The sequence below is a fragment of the Hyaena hyaena genome, unplaced genomic scaffold, assembly GCF_003009895.1.
Source record: "Hyaena hyaena isolate Hyena2069 unplaced genomic scaffold, ASM300989v1 scaffold_96, whole genome shotgun sequence".
NCBI classification, from domain to species: Eukaryota; Metazoa; Chordata; class Mammalia; order Carnivora; family Hyaenidae; genus Hyaena; species Hyaena hyaena.
In genome coordinates, this window is record NW_024080729.1 from 212,475 (window position 1) to 236,361 (window position 23,887).

At 56.6% G+C, this 23,887-nt stretch overlaps 2 protein-coding genes across 2 annotated transcripts; both read left to right on the plus strand.

Moving 5' to 3' along the window:
• The first annotated feature begins 495 nt into the window (after positions 1-495).
• On the plus strand, positions 496-6,620 carry KCNK16 (potassium two pore domain channel subfamily K member 16). Its single transcript, XM_039235256.1, has 5 exons — positions 496-708; positions 3,822-3,936; positions 4,970-5,136; positions 5,950-6,115; positions 6,397-6,620. Exons 1-5 carry the CDS (start codon positions 496-498, stop codon positions 6,618-6,620), a joined length of 885 nt encoding a protein of 294 aa, XP_039091187.1.
• A 1,724-nt stretch (positions 6,621-8,344) lies between these two features.
• KCNK17 (potassium two pore domain channel subfamily K member 17) lies at positions 8,345-23,028 on the plus strand. Its single transcript, XM_039235322.1, has 5 exons — positions 8,345-8,698; positions 12,318-12,432; positions 17,250-17,410; positions 17,808-17,982; positions 22,287-23,028. The coding sequence occupies exons 1-5, from the start codon at positions 8,426-8,428 to the stop codon at positions 22,595-22,597; spliced, it is 1,035 nt and encodes a 344-aa protein (XP_039091253.1). The 5' UTR covers positions 8,345-8,425; the 3' UTR covers positions 22,598-23,028.
• Positions 23,029-23,887: the final 859 nt, after the last annotated feature.

Below are 23,887 nucleotides of genomic sequence, written 5' to 3' on the forward strand. Positions count from 1 at the left end.
CATTCTGTAGCCAAGGCAACTGAGCACAAGGCACATTTACACCCATCATGATTCCTTCCCATCGTGGGGACCCGAAGCTATCCATCATGGGTGAAAAGCTGGGGGCTGTGGAGAGCACCTATTCAGACCTGGGCAGAATGAGAGGGAAAGCATCTGATTTGTTCCAGAAACACCCATACAACTTGAAGGCAGAGGGGAAGACAGAATGACCACAGGAGGGCCCGGTAGGTCTCTTTGAGGGGTCCATGCCACCGACCCGTGCTCTCCAGGACAAAAAAAGGCTGATTGGGGGTGGCTGGCCTGTTTGCACTGGAGGCACTTAGTGCAGCCACGCTGAGCCGCACTGTTCAAACAGACTCCCGGGCCTCCAGACATCTGTGCCCAGGAGCGCGAGTAGGGCGAGGCAGGCAGGAGGCTGGGCACGGGTCCCCCGGGCGCGTCCCCCCTCTCCTCCCAGAGGCAGCCCCACGGCCCCGGCAGAGTCCTGGCCACACCATGCCCCAAGCCAGGCTCTGCAGCTGCTGGGGTAGCCGGCTGCTGCCCCTGCTGCTGGCCTACATCTGCTACCTGCTGCTTGGCGCCACTGTCTTCCAGCTGCTGGAGAAGCAGGCGGAAGCCCAGTCTCGGGACCAGTTCCAGTTTGAGAAGCTGCGCTTCCTGGAGAACTACACGTGCCTGGACCAGCGGGCCCTGGAGCAGTTTGTGCAGGTGAGAGGGAGGTGCTGGTGTGTGGGGGACAGCGGGCAGGATGGGGGTTCCCATGGCAGGTCCAGAGCTGTCACCCGGTGGGGGGCGGGGGGGCTGGGGGGCTGAGGCTCTGTTTGGAGGCGGTGTAGGGTGGGAACAGAGACCTAGTGAGATCTAGTGCTGGCTTCTGGCCCCTGATCTCGAGCCGAATCGCTGTGTGACACTGAGCAGGTCACTTAAACTCCCTGGTCCCAAATTTCCTCATCTAAAAGGGGAAGCAATTGATCTCAGAGGTGCTGCAGACATTCCCAGCGGACCAAACGCACTTTTTAAGCAGCCGCTTGCTGCATAACTGGGAACTGTGTGTCAGTGTTATCAACCCTGTGCAAATTTCCTTCTCGCACGCGCCAGACTTCCCCTATCCCAACCCCAGGGCTGCTAATCCTTCTGTCCTCTCCCCCCTCACTTCCTTCTGCCGACCACACTCGAGGGCTGTGGGTGCGAGACACAAGTAAAGGTCAGGAACAGCCCCCAGGGTGGCCTTCCCCGGCCCGATGAGCAGTGGCCAGGGTGACAGCTCCACTAGCAAAGTGTCCACGGGGGGCTCTCTCTGGTGGCAGAGCATGTCCTCCACCCCCATCTGGGCCCCTCCTGCTTCTCTGCACAATCTCTGGAGCCCCAGCACCCTCTCTCCCAGAAGCACAGCAAAACTGGGGTGTTGCGAATGCCTTGGAGGCCAGGGGCCCGGTGAATGACAACGTCCACCGCAAAGGGACAAGCCAAGTGCAGAGTCATCAGATGATAGTTGGCACTTAGCGAGCGTTTACAAGGTGCCTGAAACAGTGGGGAACAGGCTCATCATGCTGGGGTTAGACCGGTCATGATCCATCCCCTGGAGCCAAGAATTTCATACACGTTTCCTCATAATGACCTATTACTATCACTGTCTCCAGTTGCGAGGTGGACATGGAGGCACAGAGAGGTGGAGTGTTGGCAAGGCTGCATGCTTAGTGCTGGGGACAGAACTCACCCCACGCAGGCTGCTCTTCACCATACAAATTAGCATAAGTGGGAGGGTGGGCACGGGGTAGGCAGGATACAGCCTAGAGCAGCAGTCCTCAAAGTGTGGCCCCTGGACCAGCAGCATCAGCATCACCAGGGAGTCCTTTAGAAATGCCGACCACCGCACCCTCCCCCCAGGCACTCCAAATCAGAAGCTCTGGGGGCAGGACCTGCAGCCTGTTGTTAACAAGCCCTCCAGGTCAGGCCCATGCCTTCGAGATGAAGAACAGCTGACCTAGAAGACGATAGTTGGGTAGAGTGGTCAGAGAGAACTTTCTGGAGATGTAAGAGACCAGTCCAGGCCCTTTCTTCCAGGAAACAAGGCTTCCTTGCTCTCCTGCAGTACAGGGCTGGAGCCATAGCACCCCTATTAGGACTGAGAAGGGCTCTGGAGCCTCCCAAGACGTCATGGGATAAGCCTGGAGGCCCTGACGCCTCCTCCTCCCTCACCCTAGGGCTGGAGGTGAAAGCTCTGGCTGGAGCCAGAGGGTGTGGGAAGGGTTGGTGGCTGGGATCTAACTAGCTCTGTACACAGAGGTGGGCAGCAACAGGCTTGACTGCAGCCCCAGCCACTGAATAACAACACTCTGGCCCTGGCCTCCTCAGGGGAGCCAAGACACCCCTGCCCTGTCTCCTTAGGAGGGACACTCCCTTGCCAGGGGATGCCTGGCTGACAGAAAGAATGCTGGGATAGGATTCCAGAAGAACACACATTACTGGTAAAATCACAAGAGGAAAAAGACATTAACAGTACCAGAGCAGTATTAGAGACGCCTCCACGGGGAAAAAGGCCTTGCCCCGGTTCACAGAGGTCGTGTCTGACTTTTTCTAAATGTGTGGATTCTTACAGCAAAATGGAAGGTCGCACTGGGGGCCCCCACATTCAGTACCCTTGCTGAATCAAGGCCCCTCCTCAGCAGGATGGAGTGCTTTAGGTTGGCTGTGGGAGACAGCTGGGCCTAGAGCAAGAGCTGCTTCCAAGGGTGAGGGTCTCTAGGGAGTGAGCATGTTCCAGAATGTTCTGTCCTGGCCTCTCTGGGTGTGTGGGAATGGGAGGGAGACCAAAGTCCACATGTGAAGAGATCAGTTCTGCCAAAGTGAAGAAAAGCAGACAGCCCGTGTCAGGACTCCAGACTGGCCCAGCCTACCACAGCCACCCGCCCTGGCCAGGAGCACACTCACCCAGCCAGTGGGGAAAAGGTTCCCACAGGAACTAGAGGCTGGAGTGGCCCCCTCCCCTACTGCCCTCTTCCAGCTTTGGGGGCTCTACCAAGTGGGAAGACTGTGCTGCTGCCTGGCCTGGGACAAGGCATGGTCACAGGGGCGAGGACTAGGGAAGGATCACTAACCGTCTCTAACAGAGCTGGGCCTCGGGACAGAGGGGCTTAGTCTCGAGCCTGCCAGGGTTCAGATTCTGTAAACACACACTCAACACACATGCACATGCATACAACACAGAGTACCCATGCACATTGCCTGTATACAACACACCACACAGAAACACCACTACATACATATATGACCTTTGCCCTGGTCTCTGATGGAATTTCTCTTGTAGGCATAGGCTGAGCCTCACTAGGGGGCAGCAAAGAGCAAGGCTGCCCGCTCCCCTGGAAGTCCCCAGAACTGGGTTCTCTGTCCCTATCATCAGCCTTGCAGGAGAGCGGCCCCATGGCTTCCCTGTGGTCCCCAAAATCTAAGCTCTTCTGGGAACATCCAACCTGGAATCTTCCTATGGTCCTCGCAACACATCTACGTCTCACCCTCTTAGCCACAGACAGCATCTCCCTGGACCACTCCTTAAGCACCCTCTTCCTCCTCCTCACATCTATTCCCCTCCACTAGCCCATGTTTATAGCCCACACTAAGTCAGCCCTGGCCTGTGGAACAAGCAGTGGACTTGGGCAAGGCATTTAGCTACTTGGACAGAGCCTACATTTCCACAAAACGGAAACAAGGCCATCTAAGAATATCATTGAGATGACAGGAAAGCACCCTGAGGAGAGCTTAGCCACCAGCAGGTCCCATCAGCTGCCTCTTCCTCCCATCCCATGCCACGCCCCCCCCAACAGGTCATCATGGAAGCCTGGGTGAAGGGTGTGAACCCCAAAGGCAACTCCACCAACCCCAGCAACTGGGACTTCGGCAGCAGTTTCTTCTTTGCGGGCACGGTTGTCACCACCATAGGTAAAAGGTCTGGGGTGGGCGGGGGGGCTTCACCAAAGCCCCTGTCTTGGTTGGGGTTCCCAAGAGCAAATGCTGAGACCAGGATTGTGGTTTCTCTAGATGATTCCAGGAAGCACAAGTAGAGAAGTGGGGAGGTAGAGCAGAGAGGAGAAAGGGCAACAAAGTCTGCATTGGTGAACAGGTCCCAGTTAGGACAATGGGCCTCCCTCCCACGGGGGCTTTTTAAAGGACAGGCAGAGCCCAGCCTCCACACATTGTCCGTAAGAGGGAAGGAAATGAGGCCCAACTCCTGCCCTCGATGGCTGAGGACTGACCCAGATGTGTGAACTCTCTAGTATTTTGAATCTGCCCGCAAACCACGCACACAGTCAGGTACAGAGAAAGGCAGGGGCTTGGAGCAGAGAGCCATCTGGGTGGACAGGAACTGTCCCCCAAGCTTCAGGTGATGACCCAGCTGTTCTGAGGGGACAGCACACCAACAGCACCTGTTATGCCCCCTCACCTCTCCCAGAGAAACCCCCAGACCTCCAATAACCATGGTCTCTTCATCCATTCAATTAAGTTCAATTCCACACACCTTCCTGGAGCTCAAGTGACATCTGAAGCAGAGGGAGCGGGGAAGGGAGAGAATAAACCTGGATCAGATCCAAGTTCAGCCCTCAAGGAGCTTCTGATCCAATAAAGAGCAATAAGATAATAAAATAAGCACACAAAAAAACAAGAGTACAGGCAAAGTAGATAATTAGACAGGAAGGACACAGAGCACTATGAGGAATCACTCCAAGTAGGGAGGAGGGTAGCAGTCAGGAGGGCTTCCTAGAGGCAGTGTCATTGGAGATGGGCCTTTCAAAGACAAGCAGGATTCTTACAAATAGAGATCATTCTAGCAGGGGGTGGGGAGAATGTTCTTGGGAAGAGAGGAGCTTCTCTTACACCCCCGGAGGTGATGGAAGATGACCACCTAGAGTCTATGGGGGAGGCAGTTCTGAACTCTCTCTTACCCATATCTGCACACTCCTCCCTCCCCCTGCAGGATACGGCAACTTGGCGCCCAGCACGGAGGCAGGCCAGGTCTTCTGTGTCTTTTATGCTCTGGTGGGCATCCCGCTCAACGTGGTCTTCCTCAACCACCTGGGTGCAGGGCTGCACACCCACCTGGCCACCTTCGAGAGGTGGGAGGAGCAGCCCAGGCGCTCCCAGGTAGGGCTTCCTCCTCCTTACGACCCTCCTGTGATGGAATCTGTTGTGGGGTGAAAACAGAAGCTGATACTGAGACATGGAGGATCTTAGGGGTAGAAACCTGTGGAAGAAAGGGCTGCGCAGAGGGAGAAGTTGAAATGTGATCAGGCTGGACAAAGACTTGGCCAGCCCCCCTCGGATCTCTCCCATGTGCAGCCATGGGAGTTGTCCCACAGGGCACTGAACTGGACAGGGCTATATACCCTGGCTTCAATCAGGCACAGGGTGGCCTTCCTGGGAAGGGTGTGCCCATGGGCTAGGCAGTTCTCTGTAGCTGAGGTACACCTCAAAGGAGCTGAGAGCCAGAGGCCACTGGCTGACTGTGGCCATCACAGAACTCCAGCACCTCTTCCTATGGTTGAAAGTAAACTCCAGGCCCCCCAGCACATCCCCATCGCCCACCCACTTGGCTAGCCCCTTGCAAAGCCAGCACACTAAGAAGGGCAGGGATACAGGGGAATCTGGGATAGTTCAGTGGCCGTCCTCCATCCCAGATCTGAGTCATCCCAGAAGGGTCTGGGTCATCCAAATGTGATCCCCAGGCCCAAAGGAGTCTCCAAGTTTCAACCTGATCCACTAATGAAATCCCTCTGACCAGATATTCCCCTGGCCCGGGCAAGAGCACACACACAGAATACAAACACCACAGCAAAGGTCTGCAGGGCAAGGAAGGGACATAGCTATGGCTCAGCTCCACTCCCAGATTTGCGTACTCCCCCTACCCAATCCTGGGGCCTTCCAAGTGGACTCAGAGACAGACTCTCTCGCTCCCAGCTGCTGCAGATCCTGGGCCTGGCTCTGTTCCTGACCCTGGGGACGCTGGTCATTCTCATCTTCCCGCCCATGGTCTTCAGCCACGTGGAGGGCTGGAGCTTCGGTGAAGGCTTCTACTTTGCCTTCATCACTCTCAGCACCATCGGCTTCGGGGACTATGTTGTTGGTGAGAACAAGGCAGTCACATTTCTCGGAGTGGGGGCCACGGGGACTCGGGGGACGGGGAGGTAGTCCCTGGTTATTTGGGGGAGACAAATGGTTTGTGAGGCTCCTGAGGACTATCACATCCTTATATTTCTGTGGCCTGGGACCCATTGCCCTTTTCCCCAGGGACCTCCTCTGCAAATCCTTGTTGTGGGGAAACTGGTGGAGACCCCTGTGGAACCTGGGAGGGGGTGTGGCTCTGCCCTCAGAACCCTGGCATTTATCATGTCCCTTTCCTGCCAGGTACAGACCCCAGCAAGCATTACATCTCAGTGTACCGGAGCCTGGCGGCCATCTGGATCCTCCTGGGCCTGGCATGGCTGGCGCTGGTCTTCCCACTGGGTCCCCTGCTTCTGCACAGGTGCTCCCAGCTCTGGCTGCTCAGCAGGGGACTCAGCCTCAAGGAAGGGGGAGCCCCCGAGGTGGAAGGGGTCCCCAGACCTCAGAAGACCCCCATCTCTGCATGAAGTCTCCAGTGGCCCCAGGAGCCCCTCCTGCTTCCCCTATCCCTATATGCCTTCTAGACTTCCTGTTCAAGGTCCTCTCCCACTCCCGTCCCAGCCAGGGCTGGTCTCAGGAGCTCTCCAGAGAGCAAAGGAGACAGGAATGTCCAAGCAAGTAACTGAAAGGAGATGCGGGACAGAATGCAAGACGTGTGTGGAGTGAGATGCTCATCATTGTCCCAAAGCCCCTCCCCCAAATGTGACTTGGAAAAGTTGAATCCAGGCATGGATCACCATGGCCAAATCTCCATCATGCCCTCCCTGCTCCCCTCACCCCCACCCAGGAGACTTTATACAGTACAGTATAAGGTGACTTTATTTTCACCTTATTTGACGTGTGTACGAGGGGCATTTGTCAGGTCCTCACTGTGTGGCAGGCAGAGTGCCAGGCTCTGGGGACACAACAGTGAAAGATCCTGCTCTCTGTGTGTGTTTAGCCCACTGGAAGCACTGGTCAAGCAAAGAGGCCCCTACCCACTGGCCAAAATGCTACGATGGGGCAGACCAAGCCTGACAAGAGCCCATAGGGGAGGCTGGTAAGAAGGCTCCAGGAGAGATGAGGGTTGGGCAGGGACTTTGGAGCATCTCTGTGCAAACAGGATTATCTGCCCTCAGGAAGCTGGCGGCCGCCTCTCAAAGCCTGCCGGTTCCCCTCGCCTAGAGGCCTAGAGCTGTCCGTGCACAAGGCTGAGGAGCTCTGGCATGTCCCACCCACCCTCCTGAGTGTGGCCTCCCCTGACTCCCCAGGGTACCCTTTGACCTCATCACCCCCTCTGTGTGCCTTAAAAGACTTTCCAAACACACCCTGGGAAAACAGGGAGCCAGCAGATCCCAGATTTCCAGGAGATGAACTCCGTGGAGGCCTGGCCTGCTTTGGGAATGCTCTCTGCAACCCCGGCCTTTCTCCTGCCAGACTGTCACGTCTTTGGCCAGAAGGAGAGGAGAGATTTAGACCAATCCATCCACAGCCCAACCTCATCAAGGACTTCAAAGCTCTGCCCCTACCTCTGCCATCAAGGCAGGCGGATAAGTGGCCGGGTGGCTCGGGACACGACTGAGGCAAGGCCGTGCAGCAGAGAAGTCTCCAGACGGGACACGTAGGAAAGGATCTACAGCAGCACGAGAGACCCAGGTTACACCAGGACTTCCTCATATGGAGAAGAGGCCTGTGAAACTGAAGACCCCTGAGGGGCCCCTTATATGCCCTGGACCCTTCCTCCTCCAGGAAGGGAGTTAGGGGGCCTCTTCAAAAGCAGGAAATGGACAGCCCACTGGTCAAGGATCCCCTCGCCTCCCAAGTTCATAGACAAGTGGTCATGAGCTGGGGTCCCTCATCTTTGGGAAAGGAGGCAAGTCTCAGTTCCAGGGTCCAAGAACCTAGGCTGGGGCCCTAAGACAATAAACTTGGCTTCTACTTTCTCTTCCCCCTGAGTGCGGTCTCCAGGAGTCCCTCCCACTGTTTGCTTCAGTAGGACACGCTTGGGGGGCTCTGGGCCCCTTCCGCCTCAGAGCCTGCGGTCAGCCAGCACCCCTCCCCATCTTCCTGAGCGAGGCCTAGGGGTGAGCACTCCACACACATTCTAGGCGGGGCCAGATGCCCACAGCTCCGGCCTCATTTTGCCCCTGGGATTGGATCCCGGTGCAGGGTGGGGCAGGGCTGTCCCATTCTCCGGCAAGCCTCTGCTGAGAAAACTGGGTACAAGCAGGCGCTGGCTGGGGAGGGGACCAGCCGAGCTCCCAGCCCTTTCTTTCGGCCTCAGCCCTAGGCCATGGCTCCAGGCCCGGGCTTCCATGCCTCTCTGGCTCTGCACAGACCCCGAGCCCGGGCGGCGCCCGACGACAGGGCTCCAGACTGCGCCGTGCCGGGCACCGTGCTCCTGCTGCTCGCCTACCTGGCTTACCTGGCGCTGGGCACTGGCGTGTTCTGGGTGCTGGAGAGCCCCGCGGCGCGCGATTCCAGCGCGAGGTTCCAGCGCGACAAGTGGGCGCTGCTGCAGAACTTCACGTGTCTGGATGGCCCGGCGCTGGACTCGCTGATCCGGGTCAGGCGCGAGCCGGGGCACGGCGGGGGGCGAGAGGGCACGCCCCGGCTCCGGAGTGGAGCGGGGCGGGGGGAGGGCGCTTGACGCGGGACGACTAGGGCGGGCGGAGGGTGGGAGTTTGGGGCTGCACCGCCGCGGACCCGGCTCCGGGGCGGCGGGAGGGAAGCGCACCTCGGCGCCCAGTCTTGCTTTAGGGCAAAGAGGGCACTACCCGCCGGGTCCGGATGGTTGCTGGGCGCAAATACCCGAATTCGAGCACAGGGACTACAGGGGCCGTACCTAGCCAGGTCGGGCCGAATGGGGGCAGGGCGCGCTGGACGGGTCTGGGAGGTGGCGGGGCGAGGGTCCACTAGGACCGCGCGGAGCTGCGTCGGGGTCGCACCGCGGGCGAAGGACGGAAGGGCGAGCCCGACCCCTTCCCCCGAGAGTGGAACTGGGGGCGAGGCGGGCAGGGGGCGAGCGGCGGTCAGAGGAGGAGCAAGACTGAGGGCACCGTTGGAATCTTGGGGGCGAAGGGTACAGGGCGCGCTTGTCCCAGCGGGTGAGTGGAAGGGGGCTCGGGCTCCAAGTGCGCAGACCCGATCCGGGACTAGAGGGGGCAGACACAGGGGCGCTCTTGGGCTGACCCCGCTCGACTCGAGTCTTCCGACTCAGGGGCCATATGCGGAAGGGAGGTGCGCAGGTCTCCGCGCACGGACTGCCCAGGGGGCGGGACCCAGCGGGGCGTGGGGCGGAGGAAGGCTGGGGCGGGCTCTTAGGGGCGGGGCGTCGCAGACGGGTGGAGGGGCCCTTCGGCTCCGGGCGGGGCCGCCCCCACACCGGGACCCGCAGGATTTGGCGGATGCTTGAACGTCACACAGCTGTGCCCCTAGCCCCAAAACCGCGGCCCGCAGTCCCGGTGCCGCCTCCATCGGGGAGAGCAGGACCTGAGTCCCAGAGTCTTCAATCCGAAGCCAGTCCCCAGAAGGTAGCGGGGCAGTGTCCCTGCGTGGAGAGTGACGCGGCACTGGAGTCCTGAGATCTTGGACGGGGCTGATCGCGTAGGGCCTGGAGCTGGGCCGGGGAAGGAAAGCCCACTGAGGACCTCACGTAGCACCTCCACCCCCCACCTCTAAACGTTTACAAGTACTGGAGGCTGGGTGACACCCCCTTCGCAAAGGTGGGGAACTTCGGTTCCCAGTAGCGTAGGCCCAGGGAAGAGGACAGTGATGGCAGTGATCATGGTAAATGCTCCTGTGTGTCAAGCCTTGTTCCCAGTGTATTAACTTGTATTAACTCCTTTCATCCTCACCTACCTCACAGGTAGGTACCATTTTATCAACCCCATTTTCGAGACGAAGAAACTGAGGCTCAGAGACGTTCGGTGTAAATGCATGGCTACATAGCCAGGGATGGGCCTGTTAACCACCAAGATGGATCTCAGTGCAGATGTGTGTATGTGGGTGTTTCCCACCTTTCCTGGCAGGGCTTTCATTTCTGTACACTTCCCCCACAACCCCCTTCTGCTGCCCCTGCACTTTTTTTTAAGTGCTTCTTTATCTCTTTCTGAGAGAGAGAAAGAGAGAGAGATAGAGACAGAGAGAGACAGAGTGAGACAGTGGGAGAGGGGTAGAGAGAGAGGGAGAGAGAAAATCCCATACAGTCTCTACTCTATTACTTCAGAGCCCGATGTGGGGCTCGAACCATGAACTGTGAGATCATGACCTGAGCTGAAGTCAGACCCTTAACCGACTGAGCCACCCAGGCACCCCTCCACCTGCACTTTACCCCTTCTTCAACCATCCTGTGGGTTTTTTTTTTTTTTAATATTTTATTTATTTCTAGGAGAGAGAGAGAGAGCGTGAGCAGGGGAGGGTCAGAGAGAGAGGGAGTCACAGACTGAAACAGGCTCCAGGCTCTGAGCTGGCAGTCAGCACAGAGCCCGACGCGGGGCTCAAACCCACGAACCGCGAGATCATGACCTGAGCGAAAGTCGGACGCTTAACCGACTAAGCCACCCAGGCACCCCATCCATCCTGTGGGTTTGACCATCCCCAAGATAAGGATATAGTGTCTCCAACCCACATCTCCCTCTGAGTATAGACATGTGCATGCAGCTTCCTCAGATTCCCCCAAGGTCAAGAGCAAGCAACCCTCCTCCTCCCAGCCCTGCACCCCAACCTTTTCTAAATCTATCTTTGCCCCACATTCCCACACCCTCACAGTGGTTTAGATGTTTTCCTCACTACCTACACCCAATAGGACCAGATGCCTAGGCTTCTGAGTATCTCGTCTCTGTTCCTCCTGGCCCACTCTGTGCTGGATGCAGTCTGGACCCTCTCCATCACTCACCCCTGCAAAAATTTCTCCACTTCTGGTCTGCTAACACCTATGCTGCCAGATGCCAGGGGACACACAGACCTGATCTTGCCTCCTCTTTGCTCACTGACCGTGGAAGAGGCCTGGAGTTCCATCCCTGGCACGGCAGAGTCAAGCACGGCCTGGCTCCCGGCTGCCTCTCCGTCTCCCTGTGCTAGATCCCAGGCACAGTCCTGTGCCCCAGACTTCGCTCCTGCTGTCCCATTCACCTGAATGTCCCTTCCACCAGGAGCAGTCCTTTTTGACCCTCAAAGAAAGCCCAACTAAAACATCACCCCCTCCATAAAACTTCTGCTTCTACCCCCATCAGAATAAACACCTTTCCTCTCCGTATTCCTACAGCATTGTATTTGTAATAACGTTGGTGATGGCAAACACTGCCACTTACCATGTCCCACGTACTGTTCTAAGTCTACACCGACCACCTCATTGTACCTTCATACACAGTTCAATGGGGTAGGTGCTATTACTATTGCCATTTTACAGATAAGGAAACTGAGGCACAAAGAAGGTGGGTATCTTGTCCAGGACCATGCAGCTGTAGTCCCTTAATGCCCAAAGCGGCACTGACTGCGCTGTCTTAGTTAAATCTGTCTCTGATCCACTGAGGACTGAGGTCCTGTCTCTTCCATCTTTGGGTCGCCTAAAACACCGCATGTCCTGCCTGGCCAATGTTTGTTGCAAGAATGGGAGGAAGCAGGGGCGCCTGGGTGGCTTAGTCGGTTGAGCGTCCGACTTTCGCTTAGGTCATGATCTCGCAGTTCGTGAGTTCGAGCCCCGCGTCGGGCTCTGTGCTGACTGCCAGCTCAGAGCCTGGAGCCTGTTTCAGAGTCTGTGAATCCCTCTCTCTCTGACCCTCCCCTGCTCACGCTGTCTCTCTCTCTCTCTCCTAGAAATAAATTTTGAAAGAAAAAAAAAAAAGAATGGGAGGAAGCAAGGGAAGGGGGAGCAAATGGTGTTCTTCCAGGTGGTGAGACATCCTAGGCTGACCTGGGCTCTAGGGTAGAGAGGGAAAGGAGCTCTCCCCATGGTCCCTGCCCCGGGGAGGCCCGGGTTAGAGAGAAAGAGCCTGCTTGTCCTGGAAAGGCTGAGATCAAAGCGTGGTTGTTAGGATTGTTTATGAATGTGTGTGTGTGTGTGTGTGCGTGCGTGCGCGCATGCACCCCCATGCATGTGTATTCATGCATACATGTGTATGTGTTTGAGCGCAGGGGCCCAGTCGCCCCACAGAGCGCGGTGGTCACTGTAGCCTCTCCCCCAGGGCATCATCCAAGCCTACCAAAGTGGGGACATCGTCCTTGGCAACACCACCAGCATGGGGCGCTGGGAGCTCGTGGGCTCCTTCTTCTTTTCTGTGTCCACAGTCACCACCATAGGTAAGAGCAGGATGGGGCCAGAGCGGGTAGGGCTGGGGAGCGTGGCCTCCCCCTGAAAGATGGGGGGCAGCGGATGGTGCTTTTTGGAGGGGTTACTAGGGTCCTGTGACTCCAAGTGCACTCAGGCCCAGCAGCATGGCCAGCACCTGTGGGCAGAATCTGGGGCTGACCTGGAATTTGCTGAATCCATTTCTGCATTTTACCGAGGTCTCCCAAGAGGTTTGTATGCAACACAACTTTTGAGAAGTGCTGCTCTTGGGGGATTTCTGCCCCACACGACCTTTCAGGAAGTAGAGAGCCCCCATGCAGCAGTAAAGATGGGTTTCAGCTCTATAAGTATCCTGGTCCCCTGAGTCAAGCCCACCCAACACGGGATGTGGAGGGCAAGGGAAAATCGGGAAGGAAGGAGGGACAGAAATCCAAAAAGAACCTTTCCACCCCCTGTTCTCAGCGCTGGGGAAAGGCGTCCATTCCTGGAGGCCTCTCGGCAGCTCACTAAGGCACCCCTCACCCCATCACCATCCTCTCCAAGCCCCCTTCCTCCCTCACACACAGGGACCCCTGGGACCAGATCTCCTTCCTATTTCCCTAGCCCCGCCTTCAGGAGACTGAAGGTGGAACCTGCCCTGGGAAGGTGCCTGGGGGCTCTCGGAAGGGGAAGGAGAAGAGCAGCCTAAGTCTCCCTCCAGCTCTGAAACCCAGGAAATAACTCAAGTCCAGAGCCCCAGGCCCCTGCTCTGGTGGTGGCCCCGCCCCTGCATGAGCCTGCAGTGACCACCAGGTGGCAGGCTGGCACCACTGCTGGCCAGGGCGGCCTCTACCAGCTCTTGGCCAGCCAGCGTCCTCTCCCCAGCACCCAGTGTCCCAGTCCCTGTCCTCCCCAGAGGGGAGCCAAGGAGGGACGCCCAGAGGACTCCGCTTAGCCTTAAATCAACCAATACTTCTTGGAAGCGGGTCTCGGGGCTGTACAGAAGCTTGGGTTGTCTTCCACCTTGAGGCTTAGGAGGCCCCTGAGACTCCATGGACCCTGTACCCCTAGAAGAATGAGCCAGGATGGTATTTATTCACCTTTACACCCCCTGGGTCTGCTACAAGGCCCAGCATACAGTGGGCGCTCCAATTCCAGAAACACCTATGCCCTCCAGCTCTTAGTCATTTCCAGGGATGTTCGATGCAGAGTCACCGCAGGGAGACTCCCTAGCTGTGTGTGGAGGAGGGTGGGGGGTCTGTAGTCTCTAAAGCCCAAACCTCCTACACCCTTGGCCCCAGATCCTGACTTTGGCCCATTGAATTCCGACCTTGGCAGCCCGTCCCTTCCTCTTTACTCCGTTCTGCCCTAAAGCTGTCTGAGCCAGCTCTGAAGGGAAGGAGGGCAGAGGACGGGGGAGCCCACCCCACCCTGCGCACGTGGTCTACTTGTACGAGGCACCGTGCGGGGCACTTTTACAACTGAGATTTCATTTTGTGCATATGGTCCAAATTTCAAGGATAGGGCTTATTATTTTCATGTCACAGAGGAGGAAACGGAGGCACACAGAAGTTGCAAATTCCCCAAGGTCACAGAGCTAGTAAGTAGCAGGGCCGGGATTTGAAACCCAGCTGGGGGATTACCTTGCTCTTTCCAATAGTGCCTGCCTTTAGAAGGTTTACAAGCTCGAGTGGGAATTCTAAGCAACAGGAAGAAAGAGGGCCATTCTAGGGTGAACAGAGGGGAAGTTCATGACCTGGTGATTCTGAACACACACACACACACACACACACATAGAGGGGGTGGAGAGAGAGGAGGAGGGGGAGGAAGAGGGAAGATGGGGTATATGTGGAACACTCCACTAGGGAAGGAAGGGGTACCCCGAGGGGCACAGCAGAGGGCTGTCTCCTCGGTGTCCCTGTCACCCTGGATCCAGCACCCTGTAAGAGTTGCACTTTCCAAGCCCCAAAATGAAATAGTGTCTGACAGGCCCACGGACACCTCTAGACCAGCTGGACAGGCCTGAGCCCCTCCCCACCCGCAAACTGTCCACCATCTGTGAACTCAGTTCCCGGCTTGCTCATGTGTTCACTCATCTAGCCGTCCATTCATTCAACAAATAGACTTAGTAGCTGGGGGAGCAGAAAGTTCTGGGAAGACAATGGTGAACAAAACCGGCAAGTCCCTGCCCTTGGGGGACTAGCGTTCTAGCGCAAGAGGACACCCCACAAACAGATACATAGACAATATTCAGGTGGTAGGAGATGCTTAGAGAAAAATAATGACAGGGAAGGGGGTCTGATAGTGATGGGGGACTATTGTATATAAGGTGGCCATTGAAGGCTTTGCTGAAATGGTAACACTGAAGCAGAGAGGAACAGAATGAGAAAGCCGTGTAAATATCTGGGGAAACAAGTGCAAAGGCCCTGAGGTAGGAGTGTCGTTGATGGGCTTGGGGAACAGTAAAAAGGCCCAGGCGACTGAAAGGGATGGAAATGAAGGCTGACCTCAGAGGAAGTGCAGGGCAGCCCAACCACAGACGGCTTTCCTGGGATGTCCTAGGGTGGACTGGCAAAGTGAAAGAGGTGACAGGTAGGAGGCCTGCTGAAGGGAGAGGTGACTTAGATGGAACCATGGTCACCGAGCACTGAGCAGGCAAGGGAGGGCTTCACTGATACCCACCAACGGCGCCGAGCGAGGGCTGGCTGAGAATGATGGGGAGAAAAGCCCCACCTAACATCAGCTTGAGAAAGGCAGAAGCTTCACAAGCATCCACCCAGATTTGGAATCTTCTAAGTGCCGCCATTCCACAGGTTAGAAAAGACCCCCAGGGACAGAGGAGAGCACTGGGGGGACCCACAGAAGAAGAGGGGTCAATGAGGAGTCAGGCAAAGAGGGTTCCCAAGACATCTGCCTCTCCCTAGATGCCAATAGAGCTCCCTCCTCTAGACGAGGGAACCCATCAAGGCCAAGAGGTGGAAGATGGATGAGGCTCTAGAGGAGGTTGCTGGGGTCCTCAGACCACAGGCTGCTCCAGTGGAGTTCGATCATTCATCCATTCCTTCGTGCAGCAAACATTCCTTCTGCACCTTCCGCCTGTCACATGCCTGAGAGCTCACGTTCCCATCTGCGCACACCGCCATTGTCTCCTTTTGTCCGTAAGGTAGACGTCAACATGTCCGTCCTACAGAGAGGGAAACAGAAGCTCAGAGAGGCCAAGCCATTTCCCCAAGGTCCCACAGCCTTCAAGCGTCAGAGCTGGGATTCAAACCCAGGAAGCACGTCTGATTCCAAAGCCCACGCTCTAGACTAGTGTATGCTTTGGCCTCTCTTGGGACCATCCCCTCCGAGACCCCACTGTAAGGTGAGGGTGGGTGTAAACCACCAATTTCAATACAGTACAAGTGAGTGTGGAGTATGTGGGAGTGCAGGGCAGGGGGGCAGGGTGTGAGGCATCCATTCATCTATTTACATATTCATTCCTGTATTTCCCATTCACTCATTCATTCATTCATTCATTCATTCTTAAACTCATTCAATACACATTTGGTGAGCATCTAATTAGGTATCAGATCCTGTGCCAGTTGCTGAGAACATAAAGCTGATTATGACCTTCGGCTTTTGAGGGGCTCACGACCCTCAAGGATAGCAGACTAGGAAACAAATCATTCTCATACTGTGGGTTACCCTCAAAACTGGCCAAGTACTGGGGGAGCCGTTGCATTGGAGCCACCATTTATTTATAGGCAGGAGAGGAGGAGAGCATGCTCTTGGTAGAGGGAGAGTCATGTTCAAAGGCACAGAGGCAGGAGGGGGCTGGGAATGCAGCAGGGCAGGAATGTGGCCAGACCTGGGAAAGTTGGGGACCAGGTGGGCTCAGAGATGGGCTGGGTGAGACTTTGGGCCTTCCCCAGCAGACATGAGGAATAATGGCGGGTCATAATCTGGGAGACAATATAAGTAGGCTTGCATTTAACACAAGACAGGACTGTGATGGTGACCAGAAAGTGGGGAGACAGAGATGGAGGAGAATGAAAGAGGAAAGAATGCCCAGGCTAACTGAATCTTTTGAGGAATGCCTCATCCTCCCCTCGCCTCCCCCATCCCTTATCTTTATGATAGAGAAGGTAGCCAACCTCTACCTGGCCCAGGTCACCTGATTGTCCATCCACAGCCCCTCACTCCCGAGGGGCTTGGAAGGGAGCCCAGGTGTGTTAGTTAGGGCTCTCTGGAAATCAGGCATCAAGGCAGAATCAGGGGCCTTAGAAGGATGAAGAAGGAGCAGGAGAGATGGTGAGAGCCTTGGACTGCAAAGTAGGCGTGAATCCTGAGAAAGGAGAGAGGGAGGGAAGGGCCTGACTCTAGGGTGGCTCTGAGGAAGGCTTGGCCAGGCCAGGCAGGGGGCGCCCCAAGCAAGACTGCCTGCTGGGGGGGCCACATCAGCTTGGGCGTCATGCCCAGAGACAGGAGGCTGGAGTCCATAGGGCCTTGGCTCAAATGGTGCAGGTGATCCCAGAGATGCAGCACCTAGAGGTTCCATGCCCTTCCATGCCCCTCCCCCATGTCCATCCAGAAAGGGGGAAATGAGGGAGAGAAGGGACTCTCACACTTGGTGGGTTTGAGCTCACACTCATTGCCGAGCCTCCTGGAGCTTAGGTTTTCTGGTCTGTAAGATACAGAGCCGAGCCCCCAACTGGAATAGACGTTGGACGGGGGGAGTGAAGGGACAGGGCCCCCTGCACAGTCCTGGCTTGGGAAAGGAAGGCCAGCCGGAAGGGCTTAGGAATGAGGGCTCTGGGGATGGAAGGTTCCCCTGATGTGCTTCTGTCTTGCCTCTGTCTTGCCTCAGGCTACGGCAACCTGAGCCCCCATACCATGGCCGCCCGCCTCTTCTGCATCTTCTTTGCTCTCGTGGGGATCCCGCTCAACCTCGTGGTGCTCAACCGACTGGGGCATCTCATGCAGCAGGGGGTGCACCGCTGTGCCCGCAGCCTGGGGGGCGCCTGGCAGGTGAGGGGGCTGCAGGAGCCAGGGAGAGCTGGGCTACTTCTAGGATGAATGGGGTAGTGGGAATCGGGGGGAATCAGGCGGCCCCGGGGGCAGGGCACTGGAGGGAGCAGGGGTTCCCTCTGGAACTCAGAGTTACTAGTGAGGATGTGCTGGGACTGCAGGCCCAGAATGGAGGTCATTAGTGACAAAGGGGCGTCAGGGGAGGGCACACAGTAGCAGCTGGCGGACCGGAAGGGTATCAGCCAACCAAGGTCTTGCCCAGGACCCTGGAGAATGCAGACGAGGCAGAGGAGCCGCAAGGGCAGGCCCGGGGTGGGGGAGCGTTTGGCCTGCCTCCAGCTCAGGAGTCCACACGGGGCAGAAGCCACATGGGGGCCGGCTCGGTGTGCACCCACAGGACCCAGCCAAGGCCCGGTGGCTGGCGGGCTCCGGTGCTCTCGTCTCAGGCCTCCTGCTCTTCCTGCTGCTGCCCCCACTGCTCTTCTGCCACATGGAGGGCTGGAGCTACGTGGAGAGCTTCTACTTCGCCTTCATCACCCTCAGCACCGTGGGCTTCGGCGACTACGTGATCGGTGAGAGACCCCCGTAGGCAGAGGGAGGGAGGCCTGGCCTGCACTCGCCCGCTCCGTCCGCTGGTGCCTGTGGTGGGCCAGGCCCTGTGGGGACTCGGGGGCCCAAAGTCCAGAGGACACAGTCCTGGGCAGGTTCAACCCGCTTTGTGGTGTGATGGGGCTAAGGTCGCCCAGGTAAAAAGTGGCAACTGGAATTTGAACCCAGCGCTTGGGGCTGGCTGTAAGTCATAGTCCTGGTTCTCTGGACGAGCACTGGACATGTCCACAGGCCCATCGATTGTTATGAGAGCTCACCAAGTTAGGGGAGCCCCCGACCCTCCCTCCCTGGCCCTTCCTTGTCCCAGGGCCCCTCCTCCTCACCTCACCCCGCCCCATGAAACACCAAGCTCCCCACTGTCCCTGGGCTGAGGGCCTAGATTCCACACCACGGGCCGCAGGGACCAGGCTGTCTCAGGAAATCCCGGCCTCCTGCGACCCTCGTCGGAAAACAATTGGCAGACAAACTCAGTGCCACTAAAGAAGGGCTGTGTGTCCAGAGGGCCCAACATGAGGTTTAATCAGCCATCACTACCCAATGTGGGCGGGACAAGGGGCCCAGAAGCCAATGGCCTTGCCTAATAAAGCTATGGCAGGTACCCAGCAGGTGGCAGTGAAGGGACATTCTGTGGGGCCGCAGGGGTGGCTGGGACCTCATTGCTGCCTCATTATCCCCCTTTGCTGCCCTCCACTGAAGCTTCACCATGTGCGCAGCGGCCCCTGGCACCACCACCACCACACCCGTCTCAAGGGGCTCTGCACCCTCCCTCAGACCCCTGGCCCTATATTATGGAGGAGGACCTGCCCTTCTCCACGTCTATAGAGACAGAACCCAGCCTGGATTATTGAAATGAGGTCTTACCAAAGTAACAAACAGCTAGCTAGCGCATCAAACAACTTAGAATAACAATTGTCACCCCCATTTTACTGAGGGGAAAGCTGAAGCTCAGAGAAGCCTAGCCATTTGCCTGAGACTGCACAGCTAGCTGGAATTCTGATCTGTTGACTCCCAAACCCACACTCTTTCCAGATGGCCTCACATATCCCCTCTCGGGCCTCAGTGTTCCTATATATGAAACAAGGGGTCAGGACGAGGTGATGGCTGAGACCCCCCCCTCAGTGCCTTCTCACCTGCATGCAGGGTGGCCTTCCCTGAACGTCTCCTTCCTTAAGAAGAGGCGTCCTGTGTCAGGGGCCTCATGCTGCCCCTTCCCGATAGCCCCCATCCTGGGAGGGAGGCTGTTGCTCTGGAAGGAAATTTTTGAGGTTTCCTCCAACTGGGCACACTCCCATGCCTACCCTCAAAGTGGAGAGATGCGTCTGAGGAGAGCTGAGCCCAGTGGCTCCAAGGGCCACATCTATCCCCCTTGCAGCTCAGACAATGATTCTTAGATCTGTCCTCTCCTCTCTGTCCCCACTGCCATCTCCTTAGTCCAGCCAGGATTGTTGTATATGGCTGGTTATGCAGGTTGGGCACTGCACAACCCTAAAGGGTTGCCATTCACATAAAGCACATGGAATGGCACCCATGGATTTGTGCAGCCTGTATCTCTGTCCCCCCCTTGGCTTTTAGGACCTTTAAAAATTTTAAGTGCTATCATGTCAACTGCCTAGCTCCTGTGAAAACCTTCAGTGTCTTCCCGTAGTCCTAGGATGGAGTCCACAATCCATGAGGAGGCTGGCGAGGGCTACTCTGTGTGGCTGAGCCCTGCCTCCTTCTCTACTCTGAGCTCTCCCTCTTCCACCCTGCATCGGGGCCGCCATAGCAGCCTCAGCCCAGGGCTACGTCATGTGATGGGTCCTGCCCAGCCTCCTGCACCACCAGGGCTCAGGACATGAAACTCGGGATTTGCCCCGGTGGTGATCCTGCACCCAGAAGGCCTGGTTCTCTGAGGGTGTCCACTGATCACCAGGTTCCCCCACAGTTTGGTCCTGGGTGGGAATAGCCATCGGGAGGACCCCCCTGGAATCCTGCCTGGAGAAGCCCACGTGGGACTGAAGGGGGAATCTCCGTAAGGATGTTCTGAGGCACCACAGCCCCCGAGGCAGGGTGGACACAGGTCTAGACACAGACACCCTGGGAATGGGAGGAAAGGCCTGCACCAGCATCAAGGGAGGGCTCCTGATATCCATGCAGCCGTCCCTGCTGGAGCAAGGAGGGCTGGTCAGGGTCCCTGCCTCCTACAAACCACCCCGTGGGGAGTGTCAGGGCCAGGGAGGCTGGCTATAAGTCACAGCCCTTGTTCTCTGGACGAGCACTGGAAATGTCCACCCAACATTCTGACTGAGGAGATGTGGCTCAAACCCACAAGGCCCCCGGACAGATCACTCCCACCCGTGTCTCTCCTCCTTTGTCCTCCAAGGACAAGGTCAAACCCCTTTCTTGGATGGGAATGCTGAGGTCCACCACCTGGTCTCAGGGCTCCCATTGTCCCTGTGACAGCAGCCCCAGGGGTGTTGTCTTCACAGCTGCTCCCCTTTCCCCGAAGGCCGTGGCTAGAGCAGCACCCCGGTCCCAACCTCCTGCTCCCCCCTGGCCCCCCCCTTCCCCAATTGCATTTGTAACGCAGTTGAGCGCCTTGCCAGCTGCCAGATTGCCCACCACTTATGATTTCAGCTAAAAAAAAAAAAAATGAAATAAAAGGAGAGGATACCTCCTCCCCTCTGCTGCCAGGAGCAAGCCGAACTGGTGGGTGGCGGGGGCAGAGAGCTGGCTCATGGCTGATCTCATTTGGGACCGCCAGCGGAATCTTGGCCCCGTAACTCAATCAGCCTAATCCAATCCCGGCTCTTGCCAGGCAGTGAGGCGGGGTCCAGGGCGGCAGGCTCATTCCCTAGCTGGGGCCCAGGAAAGGGGCCCGGGCATGAATGACAGAGCAGAGGGGTCGTCTTGGGGACAGGACACAGAGGGGTGGGTGGGACAGGACACGAAGACAGAAAAAGATGCTGAGGGAATAAGAGATCTCGCCCTTTGAACAATCCCGATCTGATGAGGGTGACAAAGTAGACCCCCCAAGAAAGGAGGAAGAACTGAGTTACGGAGCTCTTGAAATGACTTATCTAAGCCCCTCAGTGACTTCCATCTGTGCCTTCCCTCCGCCATTACTTACCCAGTCCTGACTATGTTTAGGGTGCCAGTGTGGGGATCTCGGAGAGAATCAGTAACTTACCCAGCAGAGGCACATGGGCTGAGGTCTATCCGCAAGTTTAGGGGAAGTTAACTGGGCCAAGAGGAATTGGAAATGAAGAGCATTCTGAGCTGGAAGGACAGCAAATGCAAAGGCCCTGGGGCAGGACTGGTGATGAAGGGAGGGCAAGGGAAAGCCCAGTGACCAGCACAGCACTCAGCAGAGAAAAGGCATATAAATCGAGGCTGGGGGAGTAGATGAGGGTCTTGGGATAAGCGTTTAGGACTTCATCCCAAAAGCCAAGGGCTTGGGAAGAAAGTAGTCATCTCATTTCACAGGTGAGGGATATCCAGACAGATGATGGTCACACAACCAGGGAGAACTGAGGCAGGATACAAACTCCAGTGGTTCCACCTGTTGTCCCCAAAGCTCCTGGCAAGTTGTCCTCTGTTCAGACATGAGGGAACCAAACTCAGAGACAGGCAAACAACAGAGCGGGCATCAGAATCTCTTGGAAGGCTCGTTAAAACACAGGTCTCTGGGCCCACCCCCGGGGTCTGCATTCAGTAGGTCTGGAGGGGGGCCCGACCAGTTACATTTCTAGCAAACTCTCAGGTGATGCTGACGCCGCTGGTCCAGGGACCCCCACTTTGAACCCCTGGGATAAAGCACAGGGTCCATTAGAAAGACAAAGAGAAAATGTAGTTTCCAAACTCAACTCAAGGTGTCAACTCAGGGAGGCTTCCTAGAATCCTATAGTGGTGACCACAAGTCTAGCAGTCACAGGGGCGCCTGGGTGGCTCAGTCGGTTAAGTGTCCAACTTCAGCTCAGGTCATGATCTCATAGTCTGTGTGTTCAAGCCCCGCATCGGGCTCTGTGCTGACAGCTTAGAGCCTGGAGCCTGCTTCAGATTCTGTGTCTCCCTCTCTCTCTCACCCTCCCCCGCTCACTCTCTGTCTCTGTCTCTCAAAATAAAATAAAGACATAAAAAATTTTTTAAAAAAAGATTAGCAATCACAGACCAATTATGACTTCCCATATTCTGCTCATAAACATCAAGCCATGTGTGTCTGTTTCCCTTTGGGAATGTGGCCTTGACTTTCCCAGGCCTCCTTCCTCTGACTTTGCCTCTCCCCCAGGGATGGACCCCTCCCGGAGATACCCACTGTGGTACAAGAATACAGTCTCCCTATGGATCCTTTTTGGGATGGCGTGGCTGGCCTTGATCATCAAACTCATCCTCTCCCTGCTGGAGACCCCGGGGAAATCATATTCCTGCTACCACCACAGCTCTAAAGAGAACTTCAAGCCCCGGAGCTGGAGGCAGAGCCCAGATGGGGAGGCAGAACCCCGTTCGCCACAGCCTGGCCACTATCCGGAAGGGCCTATGAAACTCACACAGCAGCCAGAGTCCTCTACTCAGGTCTCATGCTGTGGAAAGGGCAACTAGTTATACTCCCATGTGCATTCCATCTTCTTCCTCAGTAACAAGAGCCCTGGCTTTCAGCTTTGCACATGACCACCTGGACTATAGACTACTTTTTTATCTTCCCTTGAGACTATTTGCAACTATATGATTAAATTCAGCCCAATAGAATACCCAGAGAAGAATCCCGTGGGACTTACAACTGTGACTTTTTGAGGCAGGTGGTATGCTCCTCTTCACTACTTCCTTTTTCTAGCTGGCTGCGATGCTGATATAGTCGCTGGAGCTCTGGAAACCATGTTGTGCCATGAGGTAGAGGCCATGTTTGAGATGGGTGACACAGTAAGGTAGAAAAGAACCTGGTTCCTAATGGTTGAAGAGCTTCCATAACCACCCGGACTGAATACCTCCAGACGTCATTTATGTGAGAGAGAAATGAATGTCAATCTTGTTTACGATAGTATCATTTGGGTTTTTCTGTCACGCGCAGCCACAACTAGTTCTAACTGACACACACACCCAGAGACAAAGGCAGCATCTGAGACTGAAGCATACACAGAATCGACTCCCTTTCCCGGGTGAGTTTGCCCAGGACTGGTGGAAGGAATGGATTGAGGGCTGACGTTCAAGTCCCCCTTTACATCCAGAGACCTTCCAAGTAAACTCACGAAAGATCTGCTGATCACCGTCAGGGTTGATACAGCTAATAGGCAGCTGGTCCCCGTCTGGCTACTCGATGGCTCCCTGGCACCAGGGAAAGCCAGGGGCAGGCCAGCGGGCTCCTCCTGCCTCAGCCTGCCCTGCTGCACTTGAGAACTCTGCTATCACAGTTTGCTAGGCCAGGTAGAGTTGGCAGAGAGTACTTGTTTTTGCAGAGCGTCTCACCCTGAGCGTTTCTATCTCTCCCTTAGGGTTGCTACTAAGGCGGCATACCCCCTACCACACTCGGGTCCCCGAGCCCGGCCAGCAGCCCCCGGCAGTACCGGCCACCTGAGGGTCACCGGCGGCAGCTGGGGTCTCGACCTAGACAGGTACCTGTGACTGGGCTCCCCTCTACCACACAGGTAGTGTGGCACAGGGACCCGGGGGGGGGGGGGGCATGTGGCCTCTCCCTGTGGAGCCTCAGAGCCCTCCTAAAATTGGGTCAAGGGCAGCCTTTTGGCCAAGGAAGAAGGAAGGGTTGTTACACCATCCGACTTGCGCCATCTGGCCTGGCCCTAAGTGGACCAAGGCCAGACCCAGGAGCGAACACCAGCGAGTAAACAACAGGGTCTGTGCCCTCTTCCTGATGCCCAGGGGCCGGGCAGGAGAAGA

What these genes read in the sequence shown, in the direction of transcription:
- KCNK16 (XM_039235256.1), top strand. Translation starts at nt 496, where the DNA reads ATGCCCCAAGCCAGGCTCTGCAGCTGCTGGGGTAGCCGGCTGCTGCCC. An exon ending in AGCAGCCCAGGCGCTCCCAG is followed by an intron (nt 5,137 to 5,949) that starts GTAGGGCTTCCT and finishes TCTCGCTCCCAG; the next exon opens with CTGCTGCAGATCCTGGGCCT. An exon ending in CTTCGGGGACTATGTTGTTG is followed by an intron (nt 6,116 to 6,396) that starts GTGAGAACAAGG and finishes CTTTCCTGCCAG; the next exon opens with GTACAGACCCCAGCAAGCAT.
- KCNK17 (XM_039235322.1), top strand. Translation starts at nt 8,426, where the DNA reads ATGGCTCCAGGCCCGGGCTTCCATGCCTCTCTGGCTCTGCACAGACCC. An exon ending in CGCTGGACTCGCTGATCCGG is followed by an intron (nt 8,699 to 12,317) that starts GTCAGGCGCGAG and finishes CCTCTCCCCCAG; the next exon opens with GGCATCATCCAAGCCTACCA. An exon ending in GCCTGGGGGGCGCCTGGCAG is followed by an intron (nt 17,411 to 17,807) that starts GTGAGGGGGCTG and finishes GTGCACCCACAG; the next exon opens with GACCCAGCCAAGGCCCGGTG.